Source organism: Cajanus cajan, chromosome 1, assembly GCF_000230855.2.
Source record: "Cajanus cajan strain Asha chromosome 1, NIPB_CcT2T_4, whole genome shotgun sequence".
Classification (NCBI taxonomy): domain Eukaryota; kingdom Viridiplantae; phylum Streptophyta; class Magnoliopsida; order Fabales; family Fabaceae; genus Cajanus; species Cajanus cajan.
The window spans coordinates 34,620,600-34,647,780 of NC_138517.1; the positions used below are offsets into that span (position 1 = coordinate 34,620,600).

The 27,181-nt window shown below is 31.6% G+C and overlaps 2 protein-coding genes across 15 annotated transcripts; one reads left to right on the top strand and one right to left on the bottom strand.

The window, feature by feature from the left end:
• Nucleotides 1–268: 268 nt before the first annotated feature.
• Nucleotides 269–3,877, top strand: LOC109803346 (protein phosphatase 2C 50). 13 transcript variants are annotated; one of them, XM_083059638.1, is made up of 6 exons: nt 269–466; nt 778–859; nt 1,375–2,238; nt 2,329–2,658; nt 2,952–3,057; nt 3,254–3,877. In XM_083059638.1, exons 3-6 carry the CDS (start codon nt 1,420–1,422, stop codon nt 3,589–3,591), a joined length of 1,593 nt encoding a protein of 530 aa, XP_082915764.1. In that variant the 5' UTR covers nt 269–466; nt 778–859; nt 1,375–1,419; the 3' UTR covers nt 3,592–3,877. The 13 variants fall into 13 exon arrangements, with proteins under 13 accessions (XP_082915764.1, XP_029128230.2, XP_082915734.1 ...); XM_029272397.2 differs by adding an exon at nt 596–697 and having other exon boundaries at nt 271–466; nt 778–2,238; XM_029272399.2 differs by lacking the exon at nt 269–466 and adding an exon at nt 1,004–1,095 and having other exon boundaries at nt 473–859; nt 1,306–2,238.
• A 20-nt stretch (nt 3,878–3,897) lies between these two features.
• LOC109803348 (mitogen-activated protein kinase kinase SIPKK) lies at nt 3,898–9,239 on the bottom strand. Of its 2 annotated transcripts, XM_020364882.3 has the most exons (9): nt 8,930–9,235; nt 8,759–8,849; nt 7,615–7,749; nt 6,279–6,503; nt 5,737–5,919; nt 5,402–5,631; nt 4,880–4,925; nt 4,657–4,782; nt 3,898–4,256 (listed from the first exon to the last, which is right to left on the bottom strand). In XM_020364882.3, exons 1-8 carry the CDS (start codon nt 9,004–9,006, stop codon nt 4,693–4,695), a joined length of 1,077 nt encoding a protein of 358 aa, XP_020220471.1. In that variant the 5' UTR covers nt 9,007–9,235; the 3' UTR covers nt 3,898–4,256; nt 4,657–4,692. The 2 variants fall into 2 exon arrangements, with proteins under 2 accessions (XP_020220471.1, XP_082915769.1); XM_083059643.1 differs by lacking the exons at nt 3,898–4,256; nt 4,880–4,925 and having other exon boundaries at nt 8,930–9,239.
• Between the last annotated feature and the right edge of the window lie 17,942 nt (nt 9,240–27,181).

The window sequence follows — 27,181 nt, forward strand, 5'->3', positions numbered from 1 at the left end:
GCCTTGTGCATCTCCCCTAGGCATTGGGGATCTTCTCTTGATCTTCACGCACATGTTCTCCAACTCACATTTCTCTCTTGCGTGCTCTCTTTCCATTGGCTCTCACTATTTTTCCCAATTATTTTCCTCACATAAATGCATAAAAAAGTATTGTGTTGGCTATGCCTATGGTTCAAACCTGATCTCGATTATAGTAATAATATTGCAAAATCAAAGCACGTTTGTGAAAGATTCAAATGGATTAGAAAGAGTTTCACGTCCAAAATCTTGTGTGGATATGGGTGATATTAAAGAAAGAGTTCCTTTTAGATATTTGTTAGGGAATGATGTAACCTAACCGACCAACTAAAAAACGAAACAAAATCGCTACGTGTCATGCTCTCGCATCATTAAGCAAGGGAACAAGTGTGAAGCCTGCTTCAATTTCTTTTCCTTTCTCTTTTTGTTGGTGAAGAAAAGATTTTGTGTGAGATTTTTTTTTCTTTTCTCTTTTTTCCTAAAGATTAAAGGGTATCAATCATGAATCACATGTTACGTATTGATTTGTTTTCCTAGGTTGAGACTTGAGAGACCCTTTTTTATTTTTATTCTTTAGGTAAAGAAAATACAAATGTTTCGTTGTTGGAAGTTTGATGCAAATAGTGAATAATGGCATCTACTTTTTGATGTTTGTGCTCCTTTTTTTGATTTTGTGATGGTAAGAGACTCTTCTTTTACTGTTTCAAGAGATTAATCTCAATGCACTCAAGAAAGAAATCTGGGCATAATTTATTACAGATAGCAATGGCATAAAGTGGGTGGAAGTTGACATGAGGATGGGTGGCCATGTTGTAGTTGACACATGAAAGGAACAGAAGAGGTAAACACAGGGAAATCAATTTTCAATGGTGGATGTTGTTTCCCTCAGATCCAAGGAACCCCTTTTCTCATTTGTACTATTTGTTCTTGTTTTCTTTTTTAATTTAATTAATGACCCGTATTCCCTTGTCTCCTTGTTTGCCAGAGAGAGACAAGGCACTGACTTTGACAATTATTTGGATTTGGGATTTCTTGAATCATCTATTGCCTCATGTTCCAGGGATTAATCAAAGATTGGTGAGAGGCGTAGAGAAATTCAAGATTTTAGAACACCTGTGTCCTGTTCCTGTTAACTGTTGTGGTTAAATAGAATCCAAAACAAAAGGGTCTAGAGGGCTATTGTAGCATCTAGCTTCACTGTTTCAATATAACCTTTGATTTTGAATTTTTGGTCTTGTTACACTGTAGAGAAGATTGGTTCTAAGATCTTTTAATTTCTTGCCGTAGGAGTCTTGTTGTGTATATGCCAATTGAACTTGTCATAGAGAAGCGAGTTAATGAGGTTACCATTTATAGGATTGTAGAGGATAAGGCTATTTGCTACAAGGCAGAGTAAATCATATGGAGGAAATAACTTCGACGGTTGCAGTGCCATACACCCTTGGGAATTTAAAACAGAAAGAGTCAGGAGTGACCACCCACATGGAGATAACTGGTCTAAAGCTCAGGGCCAATACAGCATCAGCTTTGAAATTCAACCCTGCAATTGAGGGTTCTCAGTCCAACTCTGTTGGAAGTGAAAACCACTCAGATATTGGTCCACAACCCCAAATTAAAGTGTCTTCAGAAGGCAAAGGTGATCAGGTTGGAGGCCACGTTGTGTCAAAAATGGTTAGTCAAGGAGACAGTAATTGTTTCCATTCTGAAAGTCAAAACAAGGCAAGAAATGAAAATGAATCATTGTTAGCTAAGGATTCTCAGTGTGTGGATATCTTTCAATCTTCTGCTGGTGACAAAAACAGTCCTTGTAGGGAGGAATCTTCTGTTTTGAATACTAATTGTTGTGAAGATAATATAAGTCATGGAAAGTCCAGTTTGATCGCGCTAGTGCCGGTACAGAACATGGTTCCTGCTGCTATGGAACATGAGAATGAAGATGGAAGTGGATCAGATGAGTCTGATAAAAAACCATTTGTTGTGCCTTGTGAGATGCCAGAAAAGCAAACATGCTTGGAATTGAGTGGTACTACTAGTACTACCCCACTTTGGGGCTGCTCATCAGTTTGTGGAAGGAGAGAAGAGATGGAAGATGCTATTGCAGTTAGGCCTCACCTTTTTCAAGTCAGTTCAAGGATGGTAATGGATGATAATGTGAATGAGAACATAAAATACTCACCAGCCCACTTTTTTGGTGTCTATGATGGACATGGGGGTTGTCAGGTATGCCTTAAAATACTCTCAAGCATACCATTTTTTGTATTATTGTAGTTACTCCTTATTTCAATGTCATGGAGGGTGATGTTTTCATAGGTTGCCAATTACTGCCGGGAGCATCTTCATTCAGTGTTGGTTGATGAGGTAGAAGCTGCACAATCAAGTTTCTATGGAGAGAATGGGAGGGACAACTGGGAGGACCAATGGAAGAAAACATTCTCCAATTGTTTTCAAAAAGTTGATGATGAGGTTGGAGGAGTTGAAGGTGATGGTGCAAGTGTTGAATCTCTTGCTTCTGAGACTGTTGGCTCCACTGCTGTGGTTGCCATTTTAACTCAAACACACATAATAGTTGCAAACTGTGGAGATTCAAGAGCTGTCTTAGGCCGTGGTAAAGAAGCATTTCCATTGTCTGTTGACCACAAAGTAAGACTTTTGTTTCTAGAACAATACATGGACGCAATTCCTTAGATATTTTTGGTGTTATTCTTTAATTAAAATTGTTGTTTAACCCTGGTAACTTGTACTCACACAATAAAGGTTGGTATTTAAAGTAGGCATTGAATATTTAGGTGAAGTTCCAATTTTGATTGGTAAACAACACAAAAAACACTTAAGAAACTTTCGTTAAGTTTTGTGCTCGTTTCAATTTGTTTGCTGGACTATTAGTTAGAAGGTCAAGTTATCTGATGGAGGAAACTTTATTTCATCTTTTGCAGCCAAATAGAGATGATGAATGGGAAAGGATTGAAGCTGCAGGAGGAAGGGTCATACAATGGAATGGGTACCGAGTTCTAGGTGTTTTAGCTGTGTCAAGGTCCATAGGTATGAGATTATTGCTTGTTTTAGAGCACCAATTTAAAAGTTTACTTATGGTGAACTCTGGCTTATTAGATTTTGCATTTCCACGTCAAAATCTACATATCCATATTATGTATATAAGATTCTAGTAATGGTTTTTACCTTGATTGATAAGATTCTAGTCATCTTAAGTGTAAATTTGCTTCTTGTCCATTAAAAGGTGATAGGTACTTGAAACCATGGATAATTCCAGACCCAGAAGTGAAGTGTGTCCAACGAGACAAAAATGACGAGTGCCTCATTCTAGCCAGTGATGGCTTATGGGATGTCATGACAAATGAAGAAGCCTGTGACATTGCACGAAAGCGAATCCTTCTTTGGCATAAGAAAAATGGCAATAACAACATATCATCAGAACAAGCCCAAGAAGTTGATCCTGCAGCTCAGTATGCTGCAGAGTATTTATCAAGACTTGCCCTCCAAAGGGGAACCAAAGATAACATCTCTGTCATTGTTATAGACTTGAAGCCCCAAAGAAAATTCAAGAAAAAAGAATAATATAGATGCCATCATCTGGAATACTTGTTAGATATATTCTATTGTTTTATAAGTATTTTTCAGTCCATATCATATTTATTTATTATATTAGCCCTTCAGTTTTTCAAGAGGGCTATGTTATGTATACCAAAATTTGTTGCACACAGGGATGCCTTAGTAAGATGAGGCATCACTGTGACAGCTGCCTCCATCAAAAAGTTATACTGTTATTTTTTTTAATGAATAATGATGTAAAATTTTAAGTTACTCAAATAATCAAAGCAAGCAAGCAACCTCCATTGAGTTACATTATTAGTTATTTTCAAATGAGCAGGCATAAATTTCTCTTAGGTTTTATTATTGTCTATATGACTGTATCATAACAACAAAACACATTCTTTGACATAATATTAACAGCTGGTTTCCTTGGCTCCATTCTGCAAATTCTGGTCATAGGCAATTGGTGATCCTCTACAAGTAAATGAATACAAATTGCAGTTACATATAAAGTGACAGTAGTACTTTCCATTTGCCAAGTTGACATATAGTGCCATATCTCTCATTGTTCAGAACCATGTGTATTTTATATGGAAGGGTCTCAGATAGTCCAGAATATTAGTATGGAAACTTGGAAGGTTGCAAACCAAACGAGCACATCCCGCATTCACTTGTAGTTTGGGTAATATCTGTAAATGTATGATATTGGCTTTAGAAGAGTATTACAATCTTTTATACCAATATAAAACAAGCTTTCAACACAATGGATCATTTTAATAGAAAATTAGAAACCAGTCATTTAATTTCTGAGTACCATAGCATGAGTATCTGTGTGGTTACCAAGGTTTTAACAAACAGTTTAGACTACAATTTCAACCGCAACGTTAAGAATTATGAAGTCTGTGACTGCATCAACTGCATTTGTCATAATTTTTGACAATACTACGGATTACCATAATTTAAAACCTTGTTATTAACAGTTCACACTAATGGATCACTCCCACAATATAACAGAAATAATCGTGAAAGATCAACGCATTCTCTTTATATAGTAATTAACACTTAGCGCTAATTTTAATAGCCTGTTACCTTTGAATAAAGCCCAGGATTAGAACATAGCATGTTCTATATGGTTGCAAGTGTAACTCCTGCGTTGGAGAAATAAGCTGAAAGATCCACATTCAAATCCTCGTACTTCTTGATAAAAGGATGATTCTGAAATTTAAATCAGAGATATACAATGTAAGAACGACTGTTTGATCTATTTGACATGGCATACTCATATATATATATAGTGAAGATTTATGCATACTATAAGATCCCGAGCTGACGGTCTATCCCTTGGATTTTTCTGTAAACTAAACACAAAAGATAGAATGAGGCCTCATAAAATGCAGCGACATAAAATTTATAACAAAATATTTGATTGAAAAGTGATTGAAGGTGCCAACAGTTTAGGTTTGTTTAAACACAAATGGAGGTTTATTCCATGAAATTATATAAGATATAATAGTCATGTATTGTGAGTGTAAAAAGTTTTACATTTTCGATCAATCAAAAATCACCGTTATCATATATATGATGATTTGTAATTAGATGGTGTAAAATTGTTTTATACCAACCGTGCATAGCCTATTTCTCTAAAATATAAGGCTTTACACACAATTCATATAGACCACATAATAAAATATGAATATAAAGCCTCACACACAGATAGATTGCATGTTTTGGCTACATACTCACACTGCTTTTGAATTGTACTCTCATCAAGCATCCCAATTATTTTAAGGATGAGATCATATGATTTAGTTGCTGAAGCAGACTTAATATTTACCATGCTGAGATAAATGAACAAAATTCTGGAGAAAAATCATCTGATGGAGCACTAGGAGAAGGCTTTTCCACGATGGCTTCAATGAGCTGAAAAATATTTTCCCATCCTTCACGTTGATCCGGTGGTGTATACGGAAACCGCCCCGTGGCACACTTGAGCAAAATCAGTCCCAAACTCCATATATCACTTTTGTAGTTGTAGCCATGCTGATTACCAATAATTCTCTCTGGCTGCAAAATGAGCATGATGTATATACAAGTTATATTCCATGAAATGGTGGCGGCAGATGAATTTGTTAGTGGAAAATGATAAATATACTATCATGTGTTACTCACAGACATATAGCTGTATGTGCCAATGAAAGTATTTGCTTGACCAGATGTATTTTCCATGATTACACTTACACCAAAGTCAGTGATCTTTACCTCCCCTCTATGATTTATCAGCAGGTTAGAAGGTTTTAAGTCCCTGTGGATAATATGTTTTTCATGGTGAAGATACATTAAACCCTTCAACACCTACATTTTGGTATTAAAACAAGAAAGGAGTAAAGTCTAGTTAGGCATGCAGAAAAAAAGAATTAAAGGTGCAAGGCTGAAGTATAATGAGTCTATTTAGATAGGCTTTTTTATAAGTACTTTCGGAAGAAAAAAATTGAAAGGAAAATCAAAATAATATTTTTTATAAGCTAAAACTAACTTATGCATAAATTAAAAAAAAATCAAAAAAATAATAAAAAAGAACTTTTACAAATTAACTTATCTATAAGATAATTTTACCTCATGAAGAAACTTACTTCATTTTTCCTTTCTATTTTTTCTCCAAGAAGTGTTTTAGGAGAAATTTATCCAAATATACATAATATCTTATTCCTCACCTGCTTGCAGATGACAGCAAGATATGACTCTGGAATTGTTTTAACTTTGTTGAGAAGATCTTCTAAGGACCCTCCGTCCATGTACTCTAAGATGATTGATATGACACCATTATGATAGAATGAATGGTAGCAGACAACAACATTTGGACATTGTGCTGATTGATTAATTTTTAGCTCTTGTGCTATCTGCTTGCGAATAGGCTCCTCAATATTCATTGGAATTTCCTAAACCATGAAGAACAAATCATAAGTTACAAAAGAACAATGTGGAATGAGAGAACATGATTAGACTTATGTTGTGAACATATCGGATAAGAGGAAACTAGTCTATTACAAGAACCTGGATTAAGATAATGATACAGATGCAGAAGACTTTCAAGCTAACAAAATTCATATTGTTAAAGAAAACAAGCACAAAGGAAAAAAAAAAAATTGAAAACTCTAAAAGCAGGAGGAAGAACCAATAAATGCATGTAATTAATGAATAACAAAAAAGAAATTAGGCTTTTTTTATCCTCTACTTTATCTCAATTTTTGTTTTAGTTATCATACTCTAAAAAGTTTAGTTTTCGATCCTTATGCTTTTATATAGTTTCGGTTTTGGTCCCTCTTACCAACAATATACCATCACATGTACTCTTGAAGAGACAACCATCAAAACCAATGTCTAGTAAGTTATAGAGAAAGAAAACTAACTAACATGACAATATAGGAGCTAAAACCTAAATAGAATGAAATGAAAGCAAAAACATAAACAAACGAAACTATATGGAGCAAAAATCAAACTTTTAAAGTATAGGGTGTAAAACCAAAATTAAGATGAACTATAAGGAAGAAAAATGTATTTAAACCTATATAATTATGACTGTAGCAAATGTCTTCTTTGTTCTGAGTCTGCTGATCATAGCCTAAATTTGTTCCATTGAACTGATTAAAATATAGCAGTCCCAAGAGACCACACCTCAATCATTTTTGTTCAGTGAAATTAAAAGGTCCAATGTTTGAATGAACAGGAAGATGGTGTTCAGACATAAAGGAAAAGAAATCAACTGCAACAAAACTAACTAGTTCAATGAAATGAACTTTCTTCTCATGAAATCAAGTAATCAATTTGTTAAACTCTAATTGAGATCAATACTTTCTCTCCCTTGACTTACACTGATATCACAGAAACTAAATTAGCTTGAAAATACCTGACTGCTCAATGAAATGGATTTAATGGACAATAAGAATGATTTTACCTTTGAAATTGTGATTTAGGTTAGATTAACATAAAAGAGAAAGAAACAGAAGATGCAAACACAAAGCAAGGTATGTATGCAGCCCGCAACAATACCTTTAATGCAAAGAACTGATTAGTCCATTTGTGTTGAACCAATTGCACTATCCCTCCATTTCCTTTTCCAACCACTTTGATTGTATCAATGTCTGCCAAACTTAATTGGTTATCTAGTGGCCTGATTGGGGGTGGCTGAAAATAGCACAAACATTAAACACATAAAAAGTTATCAGAATTCAGTCTTTATGCAATCTGTGTTTCAAAGGTATAGTGACCATACAAAGCACTACTTTCCATTAAGTTCAAAATTCAAACCACTTGTCCCAGAGATCACAATGGTACCGTACTACAACTCATTGTGACTCATGAATGCAAACAAACAAGTCATATAATTTTCTGTAGTCTAGAAAACACCAAATCAATTTTATTTTCTAAAAAGAACCTTGGGAGAATCACACCACAAAAGTTTATTATTATAATTTTAGAGCTCAAGGTCTTATATATCTCACACTAGAATTTCATTCCATATTTCCAATGTGAGACTTAAGTCACATATCATGCAATTGGATCCTAACATCTTAATGGAAATGAAGCAAATTATAAGCTTATATTATTTAGTAGTTCATGAAGTGGATTATGTCTCCTGAACACAATCTTATACTTCATCAGCTTATCGTCCATTTGTTTATACAGAAAACGAATGTAAGAAGAGAAATAAAACCAGAAATTAAATTCATTAACCACTACTACTCCCATCCTCTTCTCTCTCTCTTCCTAATCCAAATTTTCTAATGAATATCTTATTATAAGGGCGAAACACCAAATTATATATATTTCTTATAAAACTCTTTTTAATTTGAATTATTTTTTTAATTTCTATAATTACATAAACTTTATTTTTAATCCTTATAATTAAAAATATTTCACTTTAATCCTTATACATAGTTACATACCATTTTTGTTCTCTGGTGAGTTCATGAAATTACAAATAAACAATTTTTTTCCCTTTAAAACAAATAGTTCCCCGTCTTGGTTTGGAAACCTGAAACTAGTCGAGCTACAGAGAATTCAGAAACCCCTTCATGTCAAAAGACCAAATCCAAGAAGAGAAACAATACCAACCCAATTGAACATGCATATTCTAAAACATAAGCAACTAAAAAAAAGTGCAAAACATAAAAAGTTAAGAGAAATATGTTACAGCTTCCACTTCATTCTGAGATACAATTCGAACTCCTTCTTTGTTAACAAGCAAGTCCCCAGCCTTGAACGTTCCGGTTTCAGAGTCAGAGCTGCCACAGTTCCAATTAGCCAAAACCACACACAAAAACAAAACACATTCACACAAAAAGAGAGTGAGAGTGAGGCTCACCGGAACATGGTTAATGAACCCTGATCAGATGCAGGAATAGTGAGTTTGAGATCCGAGCTTATGTTCCCTTTCTTCATGATTGTGTGATCCTAGTTGGGTTCCCCAGCTCCACCAAAAAACATTATAGTAAGATTGTGTGTATTAATATAATCAAAGTATTTGTGCAACTAAGTGGTTATATTATATAGTGTGTACATGTATTTATTAGTATTATTTAAGGTGAAAGTGAAAGGATTATATTTTGAAGGATCTTGGTATTAACTATATAGCTTGCAACATGTTGGTAAAGAAGCATGCCCTTGACGTGGTTAATGAAGGAGAAAATAAAGGTTCAAGTTTGAAGACGAAGACTTGTGTTGACTTTTCAGACATTTTATTTACCCGCGTCGCGTGCTTTCTCTCTCTTCTGTCTTTTTCTTCTCCGGCTATTTCTGTTCTCACGTGCAATTGTAGATACTATTTAAGACCAAAGTTTCATATCTATTATTATTTTTATCTAAAAAAAAAGTAAAAGAATACACTTATTGAATCATTTTCAAAAACTATTAAATAAATTCATTACCCTTAAACATTTTTTTTTCCATTTAAGTTAATTTTTTTATTCGTTCAATAATATATTTAGTTTTCCTGTTTTTTTTATTATTATCATTCATAAGAGATAGGGTAAAAATATGTCAAGAAATTGTTGGGAACCTAAGATTTGATTTGTGCTATTTATTAAAAGGTTAAATCCAAGTTTTATTAAAAAGAAAAACCTATTTAAGTAAAAAGAAAGTCATACTTTTAATTTTATAAGGCCAAAGTAGAGCCCACATAGGCATAATATGTAAGTTCCTATTTTTCTCTTTTACTATGACGTTACCCACCTTACATACTAATATATATATATATAATAATAAAAGTTTTAAATGGTTTAAAATAAGAGTTAATCACCTACACATTGTCACTGTAAAGTTTTTTTTACACTAGTAATCAATTATATCTCTTAATTATGTCATATCACTGTTAAAAGTAAATGTATTTACAGTAACATGGCACAATTAAGAAATATAATTGGTTGACAATGTAAAAAAAAACTTTACACTAGAATGTATAGGTGATTAACTCTACCAGAAACTTGTTATCTCGTTTGGCAAGTGTACCAAATCGTATAAGTAGTTCAATGAAAGTATGAGTATCGTTTCCCAAGGGACTTGCGCAACACTTTGTAATTTCACTTGTTATACTAACTAAGCTACCGAAAAGCAATAAGAGTTTGATTTGTTGCAGTAAATAATGTAAACAAGCAATAATAATTCTTTTTGGTATTTTGGTAAACACTTAGAGTGCAAAACTTGATTCTAATGCAATATTAATAAATTGTTGGGGTTTGACTTCACTAAACCTTCCTCTCATGTTTATCACTAAGTTCACAATAGTTATTATTCAGAATTTTATCAATCACTCTCAAAAGTAACCAACCCTAATCTCTTACAAGTTGGCATCTAAGTTGCTAACTTAAACTATCAATCTCTTGCATAGTTTAACCAAGAAACCAGCTTTAAAAACAAGAGCTTAAGAAAGACCAATGGCATTTACTCTATCTCTAGCAATAAGCACCATTAGTTGCTCTATTTCATTTCAAAGGTTTAAAATCATTTCTCATTGTCTTAAAAACCTCAAGTTCAAGTTAAGGGTGATCAAGCCATAACAAGCATTATGCACAGAAATAGAGCAATAAAACTGAATAACAACTAACATTGATCACTTAGAGTTTACACATGAGAATGGGTTTAGTTACATCAAACCCCAACAAGGGTGAGTTTAGCTACACATAGACATGTAGAACTCTACAAATGATGAAGAAAGGAAGAAGCTTGATCGTGAAGGTTCTAGAGCTCTCCAACCGCCACACAAACTCCAAGAATGGTCCTTGTTGCTTCTCTCCTCGAAAATTCCACTTTTAGGTCATAAAAGCTTTTATCTTATGTGAATAATGACATGTCAGCACAATCCACGCTAAGCGTGAGATGCCATGCTAAGCTTGAGGATGGGTTTGGAGTGAAATGAGGTTCTGGGACTCCCACGCTCAGCCTCAATTCCACGCTTAGCATGAGGATTGAATTTTTGTTCCAGTGATTCTCTGCCAAGCTGAGACTAAGCGTGGATCTGAAGCTTAGCCTGGGGACTTAACCAAAAATTCCTTCAACTTCGAATTCATCACTTTATGCTTGACTTCCTTCCTTCTTTCCTAGCTTTCTCCTAAACTACAAAACAACAACCAAATACTTGTAAGTTACCTAAAAACATGATTCAAAAACAAAATGTGATCACCTAACAATTTAGATATGTTTTGAGTTAAAAACAAAGTCTAAAGTAAGGAAAATTGATATAAGTGCTTCAAACTAGGCCATAAACTTAATGAAATCATAGCACTTATCACTCTTAAAATAAACTTTAACCAGGATGAAAATCAGTTCATAAAACTTCTAAAGATAAAGAAAATCACATCTATTCAAAATATGAAAAGTACTAGGAAAATACTAAAGGAAATCAAGTGGCTAACAAAAAGTCATTACAATTCAAAAGAACTAATATAAATATTAAACATAACAATATATCAAAAGAACATAAAATCTTAATCTAAGAAGCCTGATATCACATCCTATTATAGGTTGACCCATCAACATATCACAAGGTCTAATTCTTGTTATCAACATCATCATCTAGATGATTCTTACCTACAAAACATAAAGGAAAGTTACTCTAACTAACAGTCTAAGATATAAGTGGATAGTCACACACATTAACAATATAGGCATTATACATATATGATGGATCAATGTAACACTCATAAAAATTAGGCTTAAATATGTTTAAACTACCTCGAATTAGCTCGATTTTCAGATTACTACTTTTAAAAAAAAAAATTGTTAAAATTACTTGACAACTTTTTTTTTCAATTTAGTACCTGACGTTAGTTTCCTCTGTTAAATGATGATGTGGTAAACGAACTGTCACGTCATCACCCAACAGTGTTTGCCATGTCATCCAAGGGACTGCCACGTGAACATGGTGATCATGACGTGGCAACACACTGTTGGGTGATGACATGATAGTCCGTCTGCCACGTCATCACTTGACAGAGGGGGACCAACGTCAGGTACTAAATTGAAGAAAAAAAATTAGTCAAGTATTTAAAATAATAAATTAATAGGTAGTAATCTGAAAATCAACCTAATTGGAGGTAGTAGTAATCTGAAAACCAACCTAATTAGAGGTAGTAATCTGAAAATCAACCTAATTGGAGGTAGTAATCTAAAATCTGACCTAATTAAAGGTAGTTTGAACATATTTAAGCCGCACTTGAAAATTTTTTCAAAAGTATCTTAATTCATGGCACAATATAAAGCATTTGTTGCTTTTGTTTCTAGTTACAAGTGTTTTATGCTTCTTCATCTTATTAATCTTCACTTTTCTCCACTTCTTCATTGTCCACTATCTTTGTTGGAATATTTGGTCCATTTTTTATGACAAACCAAAGTTTGAAGTCGATGAATTGTATGAATATTCGCATACGCTCCTTTCGCTCAGTGTAATTTATGCAATCGAAATATGGTGGCCTCAAAATAGGTTGTCCTTCAGTGATAATTTTCAGATTACTACCTTCAATTAGGTCGGTTTTTAGATTACTACCTCCAATTAAATCGGTTTTCATATTACTACCTATTAATTTATTATTTTTTGTTTTAAATACTTGACTAATTTTTTTTTCTTCAATTTAGTACCTGACGTTGGTCTCCCTCTGTCAAGTGATGACGTGGCAGACGGACTGCCACGTTATCACCCAACAGTGTTTGCCATGTCATCACCATATCCATGTGGCAGTCCCTTGGATGACGTGGCAGACACTATTGGGTGATGACGTGACAATCTGTTTTCCATGTCATCATTTAACAGAGGAAACTAACGTCAGGTACTAAATTAGAAAAAAAAAAATTTATCAGGTAATTTTAACAAAAAAAAATTTAAAAAGTAGTAATTTGAAAAACGAGTTAATTCGAGATAGTTTAAACATATTTAAGCCTAAAAATTATAACTTAAAAAACAATTCAACATGTTTACAAAGTTTATGATTCATACAATGCAATGAACATGGACTTCACTAGTCTGTATCTATGTGACACAAGTAAAATACTTTATTTTTGCTGAAAGCACATATAGAGTAATTTAGGAGAACATGTCACAACCAACCCATCACAACATTTAGAGATTTTAGATAAAATGTAAGTATGAGAAGTGAATTATAATAAATACTCCCTTTGGTCCTTATATAAGAAATAATTTAGAAAAAATTGATAATTCTTTCTGTAAGACAATTTACAATTTTTATAAAATTTTAATTTTCATTTTCATTTTATGTCTCTATTAAAGATTATGGGAATGTATTTTTTCAAACTCTTAAACTCTCAAATTATCATTTATCATTTTTATTAATATTAATAATTTTTTTACCTCATAAAAATTTAATAATAAAAAAGGTAAAATTAAAAAATTATAATTTTATTTTATATATCCAATAAAATTACCTAACAAACATGACATCACACACGACATGAGGGAGTAATATTCTTCTTGGTTTTCGTGTCAATAATGTACAGGGATTTGTTGCCAGCAATAATACCAGTCCTGCCTAATCCAATTTTTTAATGCACCGTCAATGTTACTTTTAGTAGGTCTTTTATGAACAAGAAAAGTCATTCAGTTGACGAACAGAAGAATACGTTCTCTTTTTTTTAATAGTTTCCTCTTCTCTTGTGAACACACACACATCATATAAATTTTATCCAATAACTAAAACAACTACTATTACATTTCATTTTATTTCAAGTAACTGTCAACATTGAATTGCTTATATTTTAAGCAGGACATGGCTGATTTATTACTAAACTTGAGTCCAATGACCAAAAACTAATTAGGTCAATTGATGATTTTGAATAATCTATCCCAAAAAGGAAAAACAACTCCTAGTTGGAATTTTCATTATTGAACATTTCAGAAAAGGAAAAAATAATAATAATAAAAAATTAAAAACAAAAGTGGTTCACATTTGTTTTTCAACTTGACTTGTTATTTAGTCGAGATTACGAAAACCATTTTTTTTTTCTCTTTTCAAATTTCATTGCACAAGAGTGGAATGAACACAATTAATCAAGCGTGTGTTTAGATTAGCTTTGAAAGAAAAGAAAAAAAGTTATTTCAATAATGGATTTTATTGTTATAATTCGATTTATGAGAATTAAGTTCAATGTTTAGATGTAGTAGGTGGAAATATTTTAAAATAATCCATTTTGTTTGAATTACATATATAAAAGAATCAACTTTTATATTAAAATTAAAATATAAAAGAAAATCATAAACTTATTTGTATTAGTTGATTTTGTATTTCAAATAATCAATTATAGAAATAAAAGAAAAATAAGCTAAGTTCCAAGTTTTTTCTTATTTGAAAACAAAAGTATTCCTTTGTAATAAAAATTCATATATATATATATATATATATATATATATAGGAGGGTTCAAACGACACCGGTGTAACTTTTATTAAATGTTGCACCGCTTAATAATTTTATATTAAATGTGAATTTTGAAAATTCAGCCGTTAGATTGAAAGTTCATATCTCTTAGATCATATATATCAAATTTTATATTAATCTAAGATGATTTGATACTTCATTATCATAAAACAAAATTGACATAATATATACATTTCAAAATATACTAAAATATGAATACTTTGATCACCTTCAAGTTGTTGTTCAATTTTAACAAAATTTGACATATATGATCTAAGGGATATGAACTTTCAATCTAACGGTTGGATTTTCAAAATTCACATTTAATATAAAGTTATTGAGCGGTGTAACACTTAGTAAAAGTTATGTTGGTGTCGTTTGAATCCTCCTCATATATATATATATATATATATATATATATATATATATATATATATATATATATGATTTTATATTAAATATGAATTTTATAAATTTAACCGTTAGATTGAAAGTTCTTTACTCTTAAATCATATATACAAAATTTCATATTAATCCAAGATGATTTGATACTTAATTCTTATAAAACAAAATTAACCTAATATATTTATTTCAAAATATACTAAAATATGAATACTTTGATTACCTTTAAGTTGTTGTTCAATTTTAACAAAATTTGATATACACATATAAAGTGATATAAAATTTCAATCTAACGGTTGAATTTATAAAATTCACAATTAATATAAAGTTATTGAGCGGTGTAATACTTAGTCAAAGTTACACCGATATTATTATAACCCTCCTCATATATATATATATATATATATATATATATATATATATATATATATATATATATATATATATATATATATATATATATATATATATATATATATATATATATATATATATGATGAGAGATTAATTTACTCTTAGAGTAAGTCTTGACAGACTTACTTTACTCAATAATTTATGTTCTATATTAAATTTTAACAATCCAACCGTTAAATTAAAAGTTTTTAATGCATAGATCAAGTCTACAAATTTTTACAAAATTTTATTATTATTTGATACTCCATTTCATTTATTCAAATTGACAGATAATTATAAAAAATATTTTATATATGTTGGTTTGAATCTATATAATAAAATATTATATGGTTTTTACTTACCCTAACAGTAAGTTTACTTGTACTTATTTTACTCAATAAGTTATTTTTACATCAAATTTTAACGATTTAACTATTAAATTGAAAGTCTTTAATGTATAAACCAAGTCTACAAAGTTTTTAAAAATTTGAAAACTATTTAATATTTTTTTTTATTAATTCAAATCAACGGATATACATAAAATTATTTTATACGTTGTTTTAAATTAATGAAACGAAATATTTGTTGTATATTTTGAGATATTTCAAAAAGTTAATTTATTTACGAAATTATTTTGAATTTAAATTTAAATTAAAATTAAAATAATTATTTTATTAATTTAGACTTTAAACCCTAATCAATATTGATTTTAATGAAGTATTATAACTTAACCGGTGTAGTTGTAATTAATTTTTATTATCAAATATTTTAGAATTAATTATTTTTAATTTTTGTGATTAATTATAACCATAACAGTCAATATCCTCTTCTATAAATACTGGAAAATAGTAGGAGTTAGACATACAGAGCATGACTGTATTCTTTCTTTCTCAATGTTCTATCATTTTGAGTTAAGAATTTGTTAGTTTTGCATCATCAAACTAGTACTGGAAAGATCTTGTTGTATCTTAGAGACTTATGTGGGAGTTTACAGATAATTCCTTTAGGTTAATGCATTTCATGCCTTAAGAGTTTAGATCAGCTCGTGCATCATGAACAACCATATCAAATAATTTTTAAATTTTTTAAAAACTATATAGACTTGATCTATGTATTAAGAAGTTTTAATTCAACGGTTGGATTATTAAAATTTGATGTAGAACATAAGTTATATAGTAAAATTGTAGAGAAAAGAGAGAAACTAGAAGGAAGGGTTGAATCATGTCGATCAAAAATTCACATTTTTCAAAAATAGTGAAATAGTAACTTTATGAAGAAGTGGAGATAAAGAGTTAAGAGACTGAACACATGGGATTTTTATACTAGTTCATTTCAACCACCAAGACCACGTCCAATTCTTGATCCAACCAAATCAAGTTTCATTATCTTATACAAATATACAAATATTCTTTTCTCAAGCCATTTCTAGCTCAAACCTAAGTATTCTTTGACTTGCATCTTCAAGTAACTATCCAAGTATTCTTTTAACACAAAGTCTCTCCAAACTTTAACAATCAAGTATTTTTTTGACATAAAGTCTCTTTAGGCTTTAACAACAAATATTCTTTTATAATCAAGTCTCTCCATGCTCAAAACACACCAGTATTTTTTAACAAACTAGCCTCCCCAAACTCAAAACAATAACACAAAGTTAAAGCTGGGTAAACTAGCACTATTGTTTCATCTTACTATCAAAACATGATACAACCAATTAAGTGTAGAGTCTTTTTATAGAAAAAATGAATATAATTTTTACAATAATTGATATTTCTTTATTTTTGGATTTCAAACTTCTTTTTACAAGGCTTTAATGAAGATGATTGTTACAAATCCTTGAGTATTTCTCACAGACTTGCATCGTTTCTCTTAGTCTTTCGTTCCTTATGAAAAGAAGTATTCATTGGTGCATTAATTGCTTACAGTTAAATGTGTTTCACTAAATTGTCATTTCTTATCTGATCAAGAAAGTTACTTATCACATTTTAGATACCGAACAAGTGGAGTCATGCGTGTGTTAGTTCAAAACAACCTTTTCTAAGGATTTTCATGATTCACAAGATCTACTTGTCTTTTTTTGACGAAAAGTATGTCCTCCTTCTCTTTTTTCATTATGGGTACCAAGAAAGTTCTTTTGCTTTGATCTATGAAGGAATAATATACACAAAGATCGATTTAGTTATCAAACATCATAAATGATATTAATTCATGGTAATTGCCTTACAAATGAAGTATATCATCTATTAGACACTTATGTCAAGATGACGAATCATCTTAGTGCATTCATTTTGTACAAAGCATTTGTCTTCTTGGATGATTTAAATTTTTTTGTCAAAACAAAATGTGTGTGTTTGTTATCATTAAATTTTGTAGTTGAGAGATCTAATATCGTCTTTTGACTTAACAAGAATAAGTTTAGGTAGATTTATTCTTAAACTTATTCTTGAAATAAGTGGATCCTTTCTTATATATATTAATTCAAATTGATAGATAATCACAAATAATTTATACGTTGAATTGAATTAAGGAAATAAAGCATCAAATAGTTTTTAAATTTTTAAATATTTATAAAATTGATCTATGCATTAAGAGTTTTTAATTTAATAGTTGGATCGTTGAAATTTGATGTAAAAAATGAGTTATTGAGTGGAGTAAGTGTAGGTAAACTTAGGATCCGTTTATTCCAGGAATAAGTTTACCTACACTTACTTCGTTCAATAAATCATGTTTTACATCAAATTTCAACGATTCAACCGTCGAATTTAAAGTTCTTAATGCATAGATCAAGTCTACAAATTTTTAGAAAATTTGAAAATCATTTGGTACTTTATTTTATTAATTCAAATTAAAGGATAATCATAAAATTCTTTTATACATTGATTTGAATTAATGAAACAAAGTATCAAATGATTTTCAAAGTTTTTTAAAATTTGTAGATTTGATTTATACATTTAGAACTTTAAATTTAACGATTGGATCGCTAAAATTTGATGTAAAACATGAGTTATTGAACGGAGTAAGTCTAGGTAGACTTACTTTATTCAATAACTCATGCTCTACATCAAATTTTAACGATCCAGCCGTTGAATTTAAAGTTCTTAATGCATAAATCAAAATTGTAAATTTTTAAAAAATTTGAAAACCATTTGATAGTTATTTTTATTAATTCAAATCAACGTATAAAATATTTCTATGATTATTCATCAATTTGAATTAATGACACGAAGTATCAAATAATTTTCAAATATTTTAAAAATTTGTAGATTTGATCTATGTATTAAAAAAATTTAAATTCAACGATTAGATCGTTGAGATTTGATGTAGAGTATAAGTTATTGAATGGAATAAATTTAGGTAGACTTACTCTTGAAGTAAATAGATCTTTTCTCATACATATACATATATATATATATATATATATATATATATATAATCACACAAATAATGAATAGTTGTTAGATTAAAGGACGATTTTAGATCTTATAGGAATACATGTTTTAATATTAATAAATTCAAATGTTTTTTATAAAAAAATATTCTTAAAATCATACAAGAAAGACAATAGTATAAGATTATTAGTTATAATGATATGTCTTTTTTACAAGTCTCTTAGATGAAACATTTTATTTGTTTAAGACGAATGCATTAAATACATCATTTATTATGCCTAATAAGCATATCATCTATCTTTATGTTATTCCTTAATAGATTGAAGGAATAAAAAATTTTTTGGTACTTGAACTTCAAAAAGGAACAACGATTTGTTTTTTTTATCACAGAAAGGACAATTAGATCTCTCAAAGTATGCAAATTAAGTCATCTAAAATTCATTTTTAACTAATACACACAACAATTCCTCTTGTTTTGTACCATAAATGTGATAAGTAATATCCTTGATCAAATAAGAAGTGACATTTTGGTGAAATACATTAATTTAATGCTCTCATTTAATACACCAATAGACATTTTATTTTACAAGGAAGGAAGACAAAGCAAGTCTGTGAGTGAAGTTTGAGAATTTGTAATAATCATCTTCATCAAGCACCTATATAAAGAAATGTGAAGACTCAGAAAGAAGAGAAAACAAATTTTAAACTATTCATTTCATTCTTTATTTGTAAAGCTATGCACTTAAAAGTTGTATCACGTCTTGTAAGAAAAGCGAAACACTTGTTATATTTACGTAGCTTTAGCTTTGTGTTTTAGCTAGAAGCTTGAACTTGGTTTTAAAGGTTTGGAGAGATTTCTTTCAAAAAAATACTTAAGTAGTTGTTTGAAGAGACAAGTCAAAAAATATTTAGATTGAATCAGAAGAGACTTGTGAAAGAATACTTGTATCTTTACAAAGATAATGAAACTTGATCGAGTTGATCAAGAATTGGACGTAATTTTAGTGGATGAGATGAATCAATATAAAAATTTTGTGTTTTTTGTCTCTTGCTTCATTTGCATTTGTTTAAGGCTTACACTACTACTTCATTATTTTGAAAAGAGTTAAATTTTTTATAGATACTATTCAACCTCTCATTCTATTGTCTTTCTTTTCTTTTGTTCAAATAGTTTTTTTTTTCTTTTCATGTAAAGCTTTTTTTTCCAATATGTTAATCCTTGTCAAATGGCTAATAGATCAATAGGAACCAATTTTAAAAATTATTTATCAAAATGGTGTTCTTTTTTTAAAAAATAAAACTATTTACCGATCTAATATGGTCAACACTAAATTCACATCAATATTTTTATTTTATTTTTATCGATTTCTCTTTAAATGACATCCATGTGAAGGTCAACATGTGTTTCTTTTTTTGTCTTCTAGTGAAAAGCTAGCTTCTCATGTGGTAGTGTAATATTTTTTTTTCTCATCTTTTAGTATGAAGCTAACTTGAGACATGATAGACACTAGTTTCACTAAAAAAATATATGCTAATTTAAGGCTAGTTTTGTAAAAGACATGTTAGCACAAGACAAATCATATATACCGTGTGTGTTACCTTAAGTAAAAAAATGTTACACTAATGAAAAATTAGTTTTTCAGTAGAAGATAAAATGTAACATTATTTGACCTCCACATGTATGTTATATTTACGTGAAAGTAGACTAATTAAAAATATAATACTATTTAACCTTCTCGTGTATGTCATATATACGTGAAGATCGATCGATTAAAATAAAATGTTGGCATGAAATAAAAAAAAAAATTACTAATTTGAACACACCAAATTGATAAATACTTTTAAAAGATGCCATTTTGATAAATAATTTCTTGAAGTGATCACGTTGATCAAATAAGCCTTGTGAAAGACAAATGAAGTATAGTGGATAAGGAAGAGTGGATAGACCCTCAAAGAAACAATGGAACAGTACAAAAAGCGCGTGGTTGGAAAAGAATTAGAAAAAAAAGGAAGTCCGAAGACTAACTCTGCTTAATTATGGTCTCTTCTCTGCTGATCCATTCAATCATTTTCTTTGATTTAAAAGTCAAATTATTATGATGGGAGATGGACAAATAAATGCCAAAGGAGAGATAAATCAGTGCCCCACAACACAATTATTTCACCTGTCGGACAAACTATGCATTTGGAATTATTTAAATTTTCCTTCTCTTAAAGGCCAAATTTTACCGGATAAAAATGGCATATAAAAAGGAAAAAAAAAAAAAAAAAGTTAAAGACAAATCACTTTTACAATTGAAGTACTGTGATTCACTAATTTTATCCTTTATAATAATCTGATGTTAGGCAACTGGCATTAAAAGAGAGAATAAAAGGATAGAAGAGAGAAATAAACAATACTAAGAGTATTTGTTTTTGGTGTGTCTTAAACCTTACAAGGTGCCTCTATATATATAGCATAAGGAAGAGGCAAGCATTACAAACTAAGTGATGTGGGACTTAATAAGTAAGTTAAACTAAACAATGTGGGACTACTTCAATTTTAGAACTTAGACTACACACTTAACAATTCTCCCACTTGGAGTCTGAGTTCTAGTTAGCTTCCTTGTAAGCATCGAGTTCATATGCTCCTTCGCCTAGTGCAGCTTTCTTTATCTTCAATTATCCCTGAAGACCAGCTGAGGTAATGCAGAGCCTCAGTTTGTCAGTTGTAACAGTCTTAGTTAGCATATCTGCTGGATTTTCTGATCCTGAAATCTTCAGCAGAGATAATTCTTCATCATTTATCAATTCTCTAATGAAATGATATCTTAATTGAATGTGCTTGCATCTAGAATGGAAGACAGGATTCTTCGCAAGACATATAGCACTCTGACTGTCACTGAACAATGGAGCGTTCTTTTGTTCTTTCCCTAATTCACTGAGAAAGTTCTTTAGCCAGATCATCTCCTTGGCTGCTTCTGAGATAGCTATGTACTCAGCTTCGGTAGTTGAGAGAGCAACTCTATTCTGAAGCTTAGACTTCCAACTCACTGCAGTTCTCCCCAAGGTGAAAATGTAACCAGTGGTGCTTTTTCTAGTGTCCAAATCTCCTCCCAAATCTGCATCAGAGAACCCTTGTAAAGTGAAATTACCTCTTTTGAAGAGCAAATTTATTCCTGAAGTACCCTTCAGATATCTTAATATCCACTTTACACCTTCCCAATGCTTCTTCCCGGGATTCGATAGGAATCGACTGACAACTCCAACAGCATGTGCTATGTCAGGTCTGGTGCACACCATGGCATACATTAAGCTCCCAACTGCTGATGCATATGGTACTCTTGACATGTGGTCCTTTTCTTCAACTGTCTCTGGAGATTGCTTCTTTGAGAGCTTCATGTGAGTTCCCAAAGGGGTGTTCCTGATTTTGGCATCTCCAACATTAAATCTGTCAAGAAGCTTTTCTATGTATTTCTCTTGAGACAACTTCAAGACTCCTTCTAGTCTGTTTCTAGAAATCCTCATGCCAAGAATTTGTTTAGCTGGACCAAGATCCTTCATCTCGAAGTGGTCTGTCAATTGCTGCTTTAGCCTGTTAATTTCTGTCATATTTGGCCCTGCAATTAGCATGTCATCAACATATAGAGCAAGGATAATATAACTGTTAACATATTTCTTAACATAACAGCAATGATCCATGTCACATCTGCTAAATCCTGAGTTTTGCATAAACTCATTAAATTTTTTGTACCACTGCCTTGGTGCTTGTTTCAAGCCATACAAGCTTTTATGAAGCTTGCATACAAGATTTTCCTTGCCTGAAACTTTAAAACCTTCTGGCTGAGTCATATAAATATCTTCATCTAAATCTCCATGCAAGAATGCAGTTTTAACATCTAACTGCTCCAAATGAAGATTCTCTGCAGCAACAATGCTCAGTATGACTCTGATGGTAGTCATTTTTACAACTGGAGAGAAAATTTCTGTGAAGTCAATTCCTGGTTTCTGCTGAAATCCTTTGACCACAAGTCTCGCCTTGTATCTTTTTCTGCCATCAGATTCTTCCTTCAGCCTGTAAACCCACTTGTTTTGTAGAGCCATCTTTCCTTCTGGCAATTCAGTTAACGACCAAGTACCATTCTTTTGAAGAGATGTCATCTCATCCTTCATTGCTAACTCCCACTTGACAGAATCATTCCCCTGTATAGCCTCATCGAAGTATTCTGGCTCACCAGCATCAGTCAACAATAAATAGTGCAATGAAGGAGAATACCTTTCTGGTGCAACTGAAACTCTGCAGGATCTTCTCAAAGGAGGAGATGCTGGTTCTGATTCAACCTCTATATTTGTACTCTGGCTTCTGTTGGTTATGTCGCTTTCTGAAATTTCTTCAAGTTCTACTTTCTCAGAAGGCTCTGGCAACTTGTCTGTATCAATAGATTCTGCAGAAAATCTATCCTTATAAAATAGATTCTCATTAAAAGTGACATTCCTGCTTCTGATGATTTTCTTGTTTTGGTCATCCCAAAATCTGTAGCCATACATGTCAGAACCATAACCAATAAAATAACACTTTTTGGCCTTGGGATCCAATTTGTCTCTACTATCAGAGTCTATCAAAACATATGACACGCAGCCAAATACTCTTAAATGTGAAAGATTTACCTCCTTCCCAGACCATACCTCTTCAGGCAATTGATAACCCAAAGGAACTGATGGTCCTCTATTTATGAGATATGCTGCTGTGTTGATTGCATCTGCCCAAAACACCTTAGGCAAGCCCGATTGGATCCGCATGCACCTAGCCCTCTCGTTCAATGTTCTATTCATTCTTTCTGCAACACCGTTTTGTTCTGGTGTTCCTGGTATTGTCTTGATCATTCTGATCCCATGTTCTGAACAGAAGTTCTTGAATTCGTGGCTATTATACTCTCCACCATTGTCAGATTTCAGACTTTTCAACTTTAAACCTGTCTGATTTTCAACTTCTGTTTTCCATCTTTTAAACACAGAAAACACGTCAGATTTATTTTTGAGAAAATAAACCCATACCTTTCTCGTAGCATCATCGATAAAGGTGACATAATAGCATGAGCCTCCAAGAGATTTCACTGGAGCTGGCCCCCAAACATCTGTATGCACCAATTCAAGCCTTTCTGTTTTCAGTGTCTTTCCTTGCCTTGAGAAACTAATTTTTTTCTGTTTTCCCAAGATACAGTGTTCACAAGTGCCGACATCTACGTGCTTTAGTTTTGATAACTTACCCTTTGTCGCCATTAGCTTCATTCCTTTCTCACTCATGTGCCCAAGTCTTTGGTGCCACAAGAATGAATTATTGGCAGCCTCAGTAACTGCTATCATGTTCTCATCTGCAACCATGTAAAGTGACCCTCGCTTCTTTCCACGAGCGACAATGAGATTGCCTTTCTTGACTTTCCATGCTCCATCTCCAAAAGTGGTTTCGTGCCCTTCATCATCCAGCTGCCCTACAGATATTAAATTTCTTTTAAGGCAGGGATATGTCTGACATTTTTCAGTGTCCAATGGCTCCCACTTGAGGTCCTGATGGCAATATCTCCTTTTCCAACAATATTCAGAGGTTTGCCATCTGCAAGGTAAACCTTTCCAAACCTTCCAGAAACATAGTTAGTCAACAATTCATTAGAAGGAGTGGTGTGGAATGACGCACCTGAGTCCATAATCCATGACTCAATAGGACTATCTAGGCTGCAGATTAATGCATCGTCTATCTCGTCAGTTGCTGCATTTGCTGATTCATCATCGTCACGTTTCTTGTGATTCTTGTTTTTCTTCGGAGCTTTGCATTGATTGGTAAAGTGACCTCTCTTGTCACAATTCCAACAAACAATGTCATTCCGGAATTTTGGTTGACCTTTAGCTCTTGACTTTGATCTTCCTCGGCTGTTGTAACCTTTTTGAGTGGTTCTTCCTCTACTTTCAGTATTTAATGCTGAACTGGAAGTAGAACTGGAAGGTTCCTCGGAATCTCTCCTGCGAACATCTTCGCTCAAGATCAGGTCGCGAATGTCGTTGAGCTTCAACTTGTTATCCCTTGCAGAACTGCTGACTGCAGTAACAGTTGCAGCCCAACTTTCCGGTAATGATGACAATAGTATCAATGCCTTCACCTCATCTTCAAATTTGATTTGTACTGACTCTAACATAGCAAGAATAGTGTTAAAATCATTAATATGATTAATCACAAGGTTACCTTCTCCCATCTTAAGGTTGAACAACCGACGCATTATGTGTACTTTGTTGGCTGCAGATGGTTTCTCATACATGTCTGATAGTGTCTTCATCAGACTTGCAGTTGTCTTTTCATTGACGATGTTGAACGCGACATTCTTGGCCAATGTCAGCCTGATCACGCCAAGAGCCTGTCGATCTAGCAAGTTCCACTCTTCCTGTTTCATATCGTCTGGCTTCTCCCCTATTAAGGGTTGATATAACTTCTTTTGATACAGATAATCCTCTATCTGCATCTTCCAGAAGCCGAAGTCTTTACCATCAAACTTCTCTATCTTCACCTTTCCTTCTTCTAATGCCATTGCTCTGCTGCTGAGAAAAGCTCTTGCTCTCTAAACTGAGACTCTCTCCTCTTAAACTGAGGAATTCTGAGAAAAGCTCTCACTCTCTAAACTGAAGATTATTCTTTTCTGTTGTGGAAGATAAGATAAAACTGCAACCACAGAGCATACTAAGAATACTCTCCTCTCACTCTCTAAACTGAAGATTATTCTTTTCTGTTGTGGAAGATCAGATAAAACTGCAACCACAGAGCATACTAAGAATACTCTCCCGAACCTAGAGCTCTGATACCAGTTGTTAGGCAACTGGCATTAAAAGAGAGAATAAAAGGATAGAAGAGAGAAATAAACAATACTAAGAGTATTTGTTTTTGGTGTGTCTTAAACCTTACAAGGTGCCTCTATATATATAGCATAAGGAAGAGGCAAGCATTACAAACTAAGTGATGTGGGACTTAATAAGTAAGTTAAACTAAACAATGTGGGACTACTTCAATTTTAGAACTTAGACTACACACTTAACATCTGAGACATACGTTATTGAGTTATATCCTTTGCTCTATATCTTGTCATCTTTTCTTCTATGCAAAAACTTATCACCATGCACTCTTGTTGGAGATGATTTATAACGACCACAAAACTTGTTAATTTCCTTTCATTATGCGAGTTTGATTTTTCATTTGCAAGTTTTATTAAAAGGAAGCAAGTGAGTATCCCTCTGTTGGATGCTTTGTGATGATTAGGACAAGCAAAGAAGAAAATTTGTTATGGTGTAGAGAGTTCACAATAACAATCTACACCTTATTTAATCAAAAGGCTAATAATTGTGATGGGTAGTGGATCACCTATAAGTGGTTCACCCTAAAATTCTTCTATAAAATAATAAAAACTCAATTTCATCACTTTTCAATATAATTTCTACCATATTCTAGTGATTTCAACCCAACTCACCAATAAATCAACCATCATATTTTTAATTGGATTGGATTCATCTTGATTAATTTATTATCTATTTAGTTTTGTTTAAAATTTAAATTTGATAATTTTATTAAGTTATATTCAATCTAAAGTATTTTAAATGAAAAAATTGCATTTACATATTTTTAATTGGATTGGATTCATCTTGATTAATTTATTATCTATTTAGTTTTGTTTAAAATTTAAATTTGATAATTTTATTAAGTTATATTCAATCTAAAGTATTTTAAATGAAAAAATTGCATTTACGCCTCCTAAAGTTTGTCCAAATGGCATAAATTATCCTCTAATTTTTTAAAAACAAAGACATTTCCTAATGTTAATTCTATTTAACTTTAGTTAAATTATAAATTAAACTAAAAAAATTGGTCAAGTAAAAAATAATAAATCTTTAATATGCATAACTTTTCTCATTTGTAACAAATTCCCTCTTCACAATTATCTCTTATTTTCAGTGTTTTTTTTTATTCACCATTTTTTTTTATCCATTTGTGCATCTATTTTAGCAATTCTTTTTAGGTTGACTTCTTTTTAATTTATACATTCAAAAATGTAGTTTCATAAATGTTGCATAATTGTTATTTTGTTAGTTTTGATATATTTGACAGAAGAATGTATTGTTAGGACTACAAAGTCATATCCTTAATTGATACATCTAGAGTTATTTAAGTTTCTTGAACTTAATTGCGGATGATCAATATGATTGATAGGATTAGATGTGAATAATTAATCACTTGTGTCTTTGTACAATTTACTAGAAAATGGCATTCTTTTTATATTTATACTATGTTACAATGAAATGAAGCCAAGAGCAGAAATATGACACTAATGGCCCGTGCACTTTTTCAATCATAGGACAAAATTAAAATAGTAAAACAAATAAGTTTTAACATGCAAATGAATTAATATTATGAAAAAGGGTGTTATGTGAAAGCTAACTTATAAAATAAAGGAGGTGGATGTCAACTAGAAGAAAGGTAATGTCATTTTGACAAACCTCAAGAA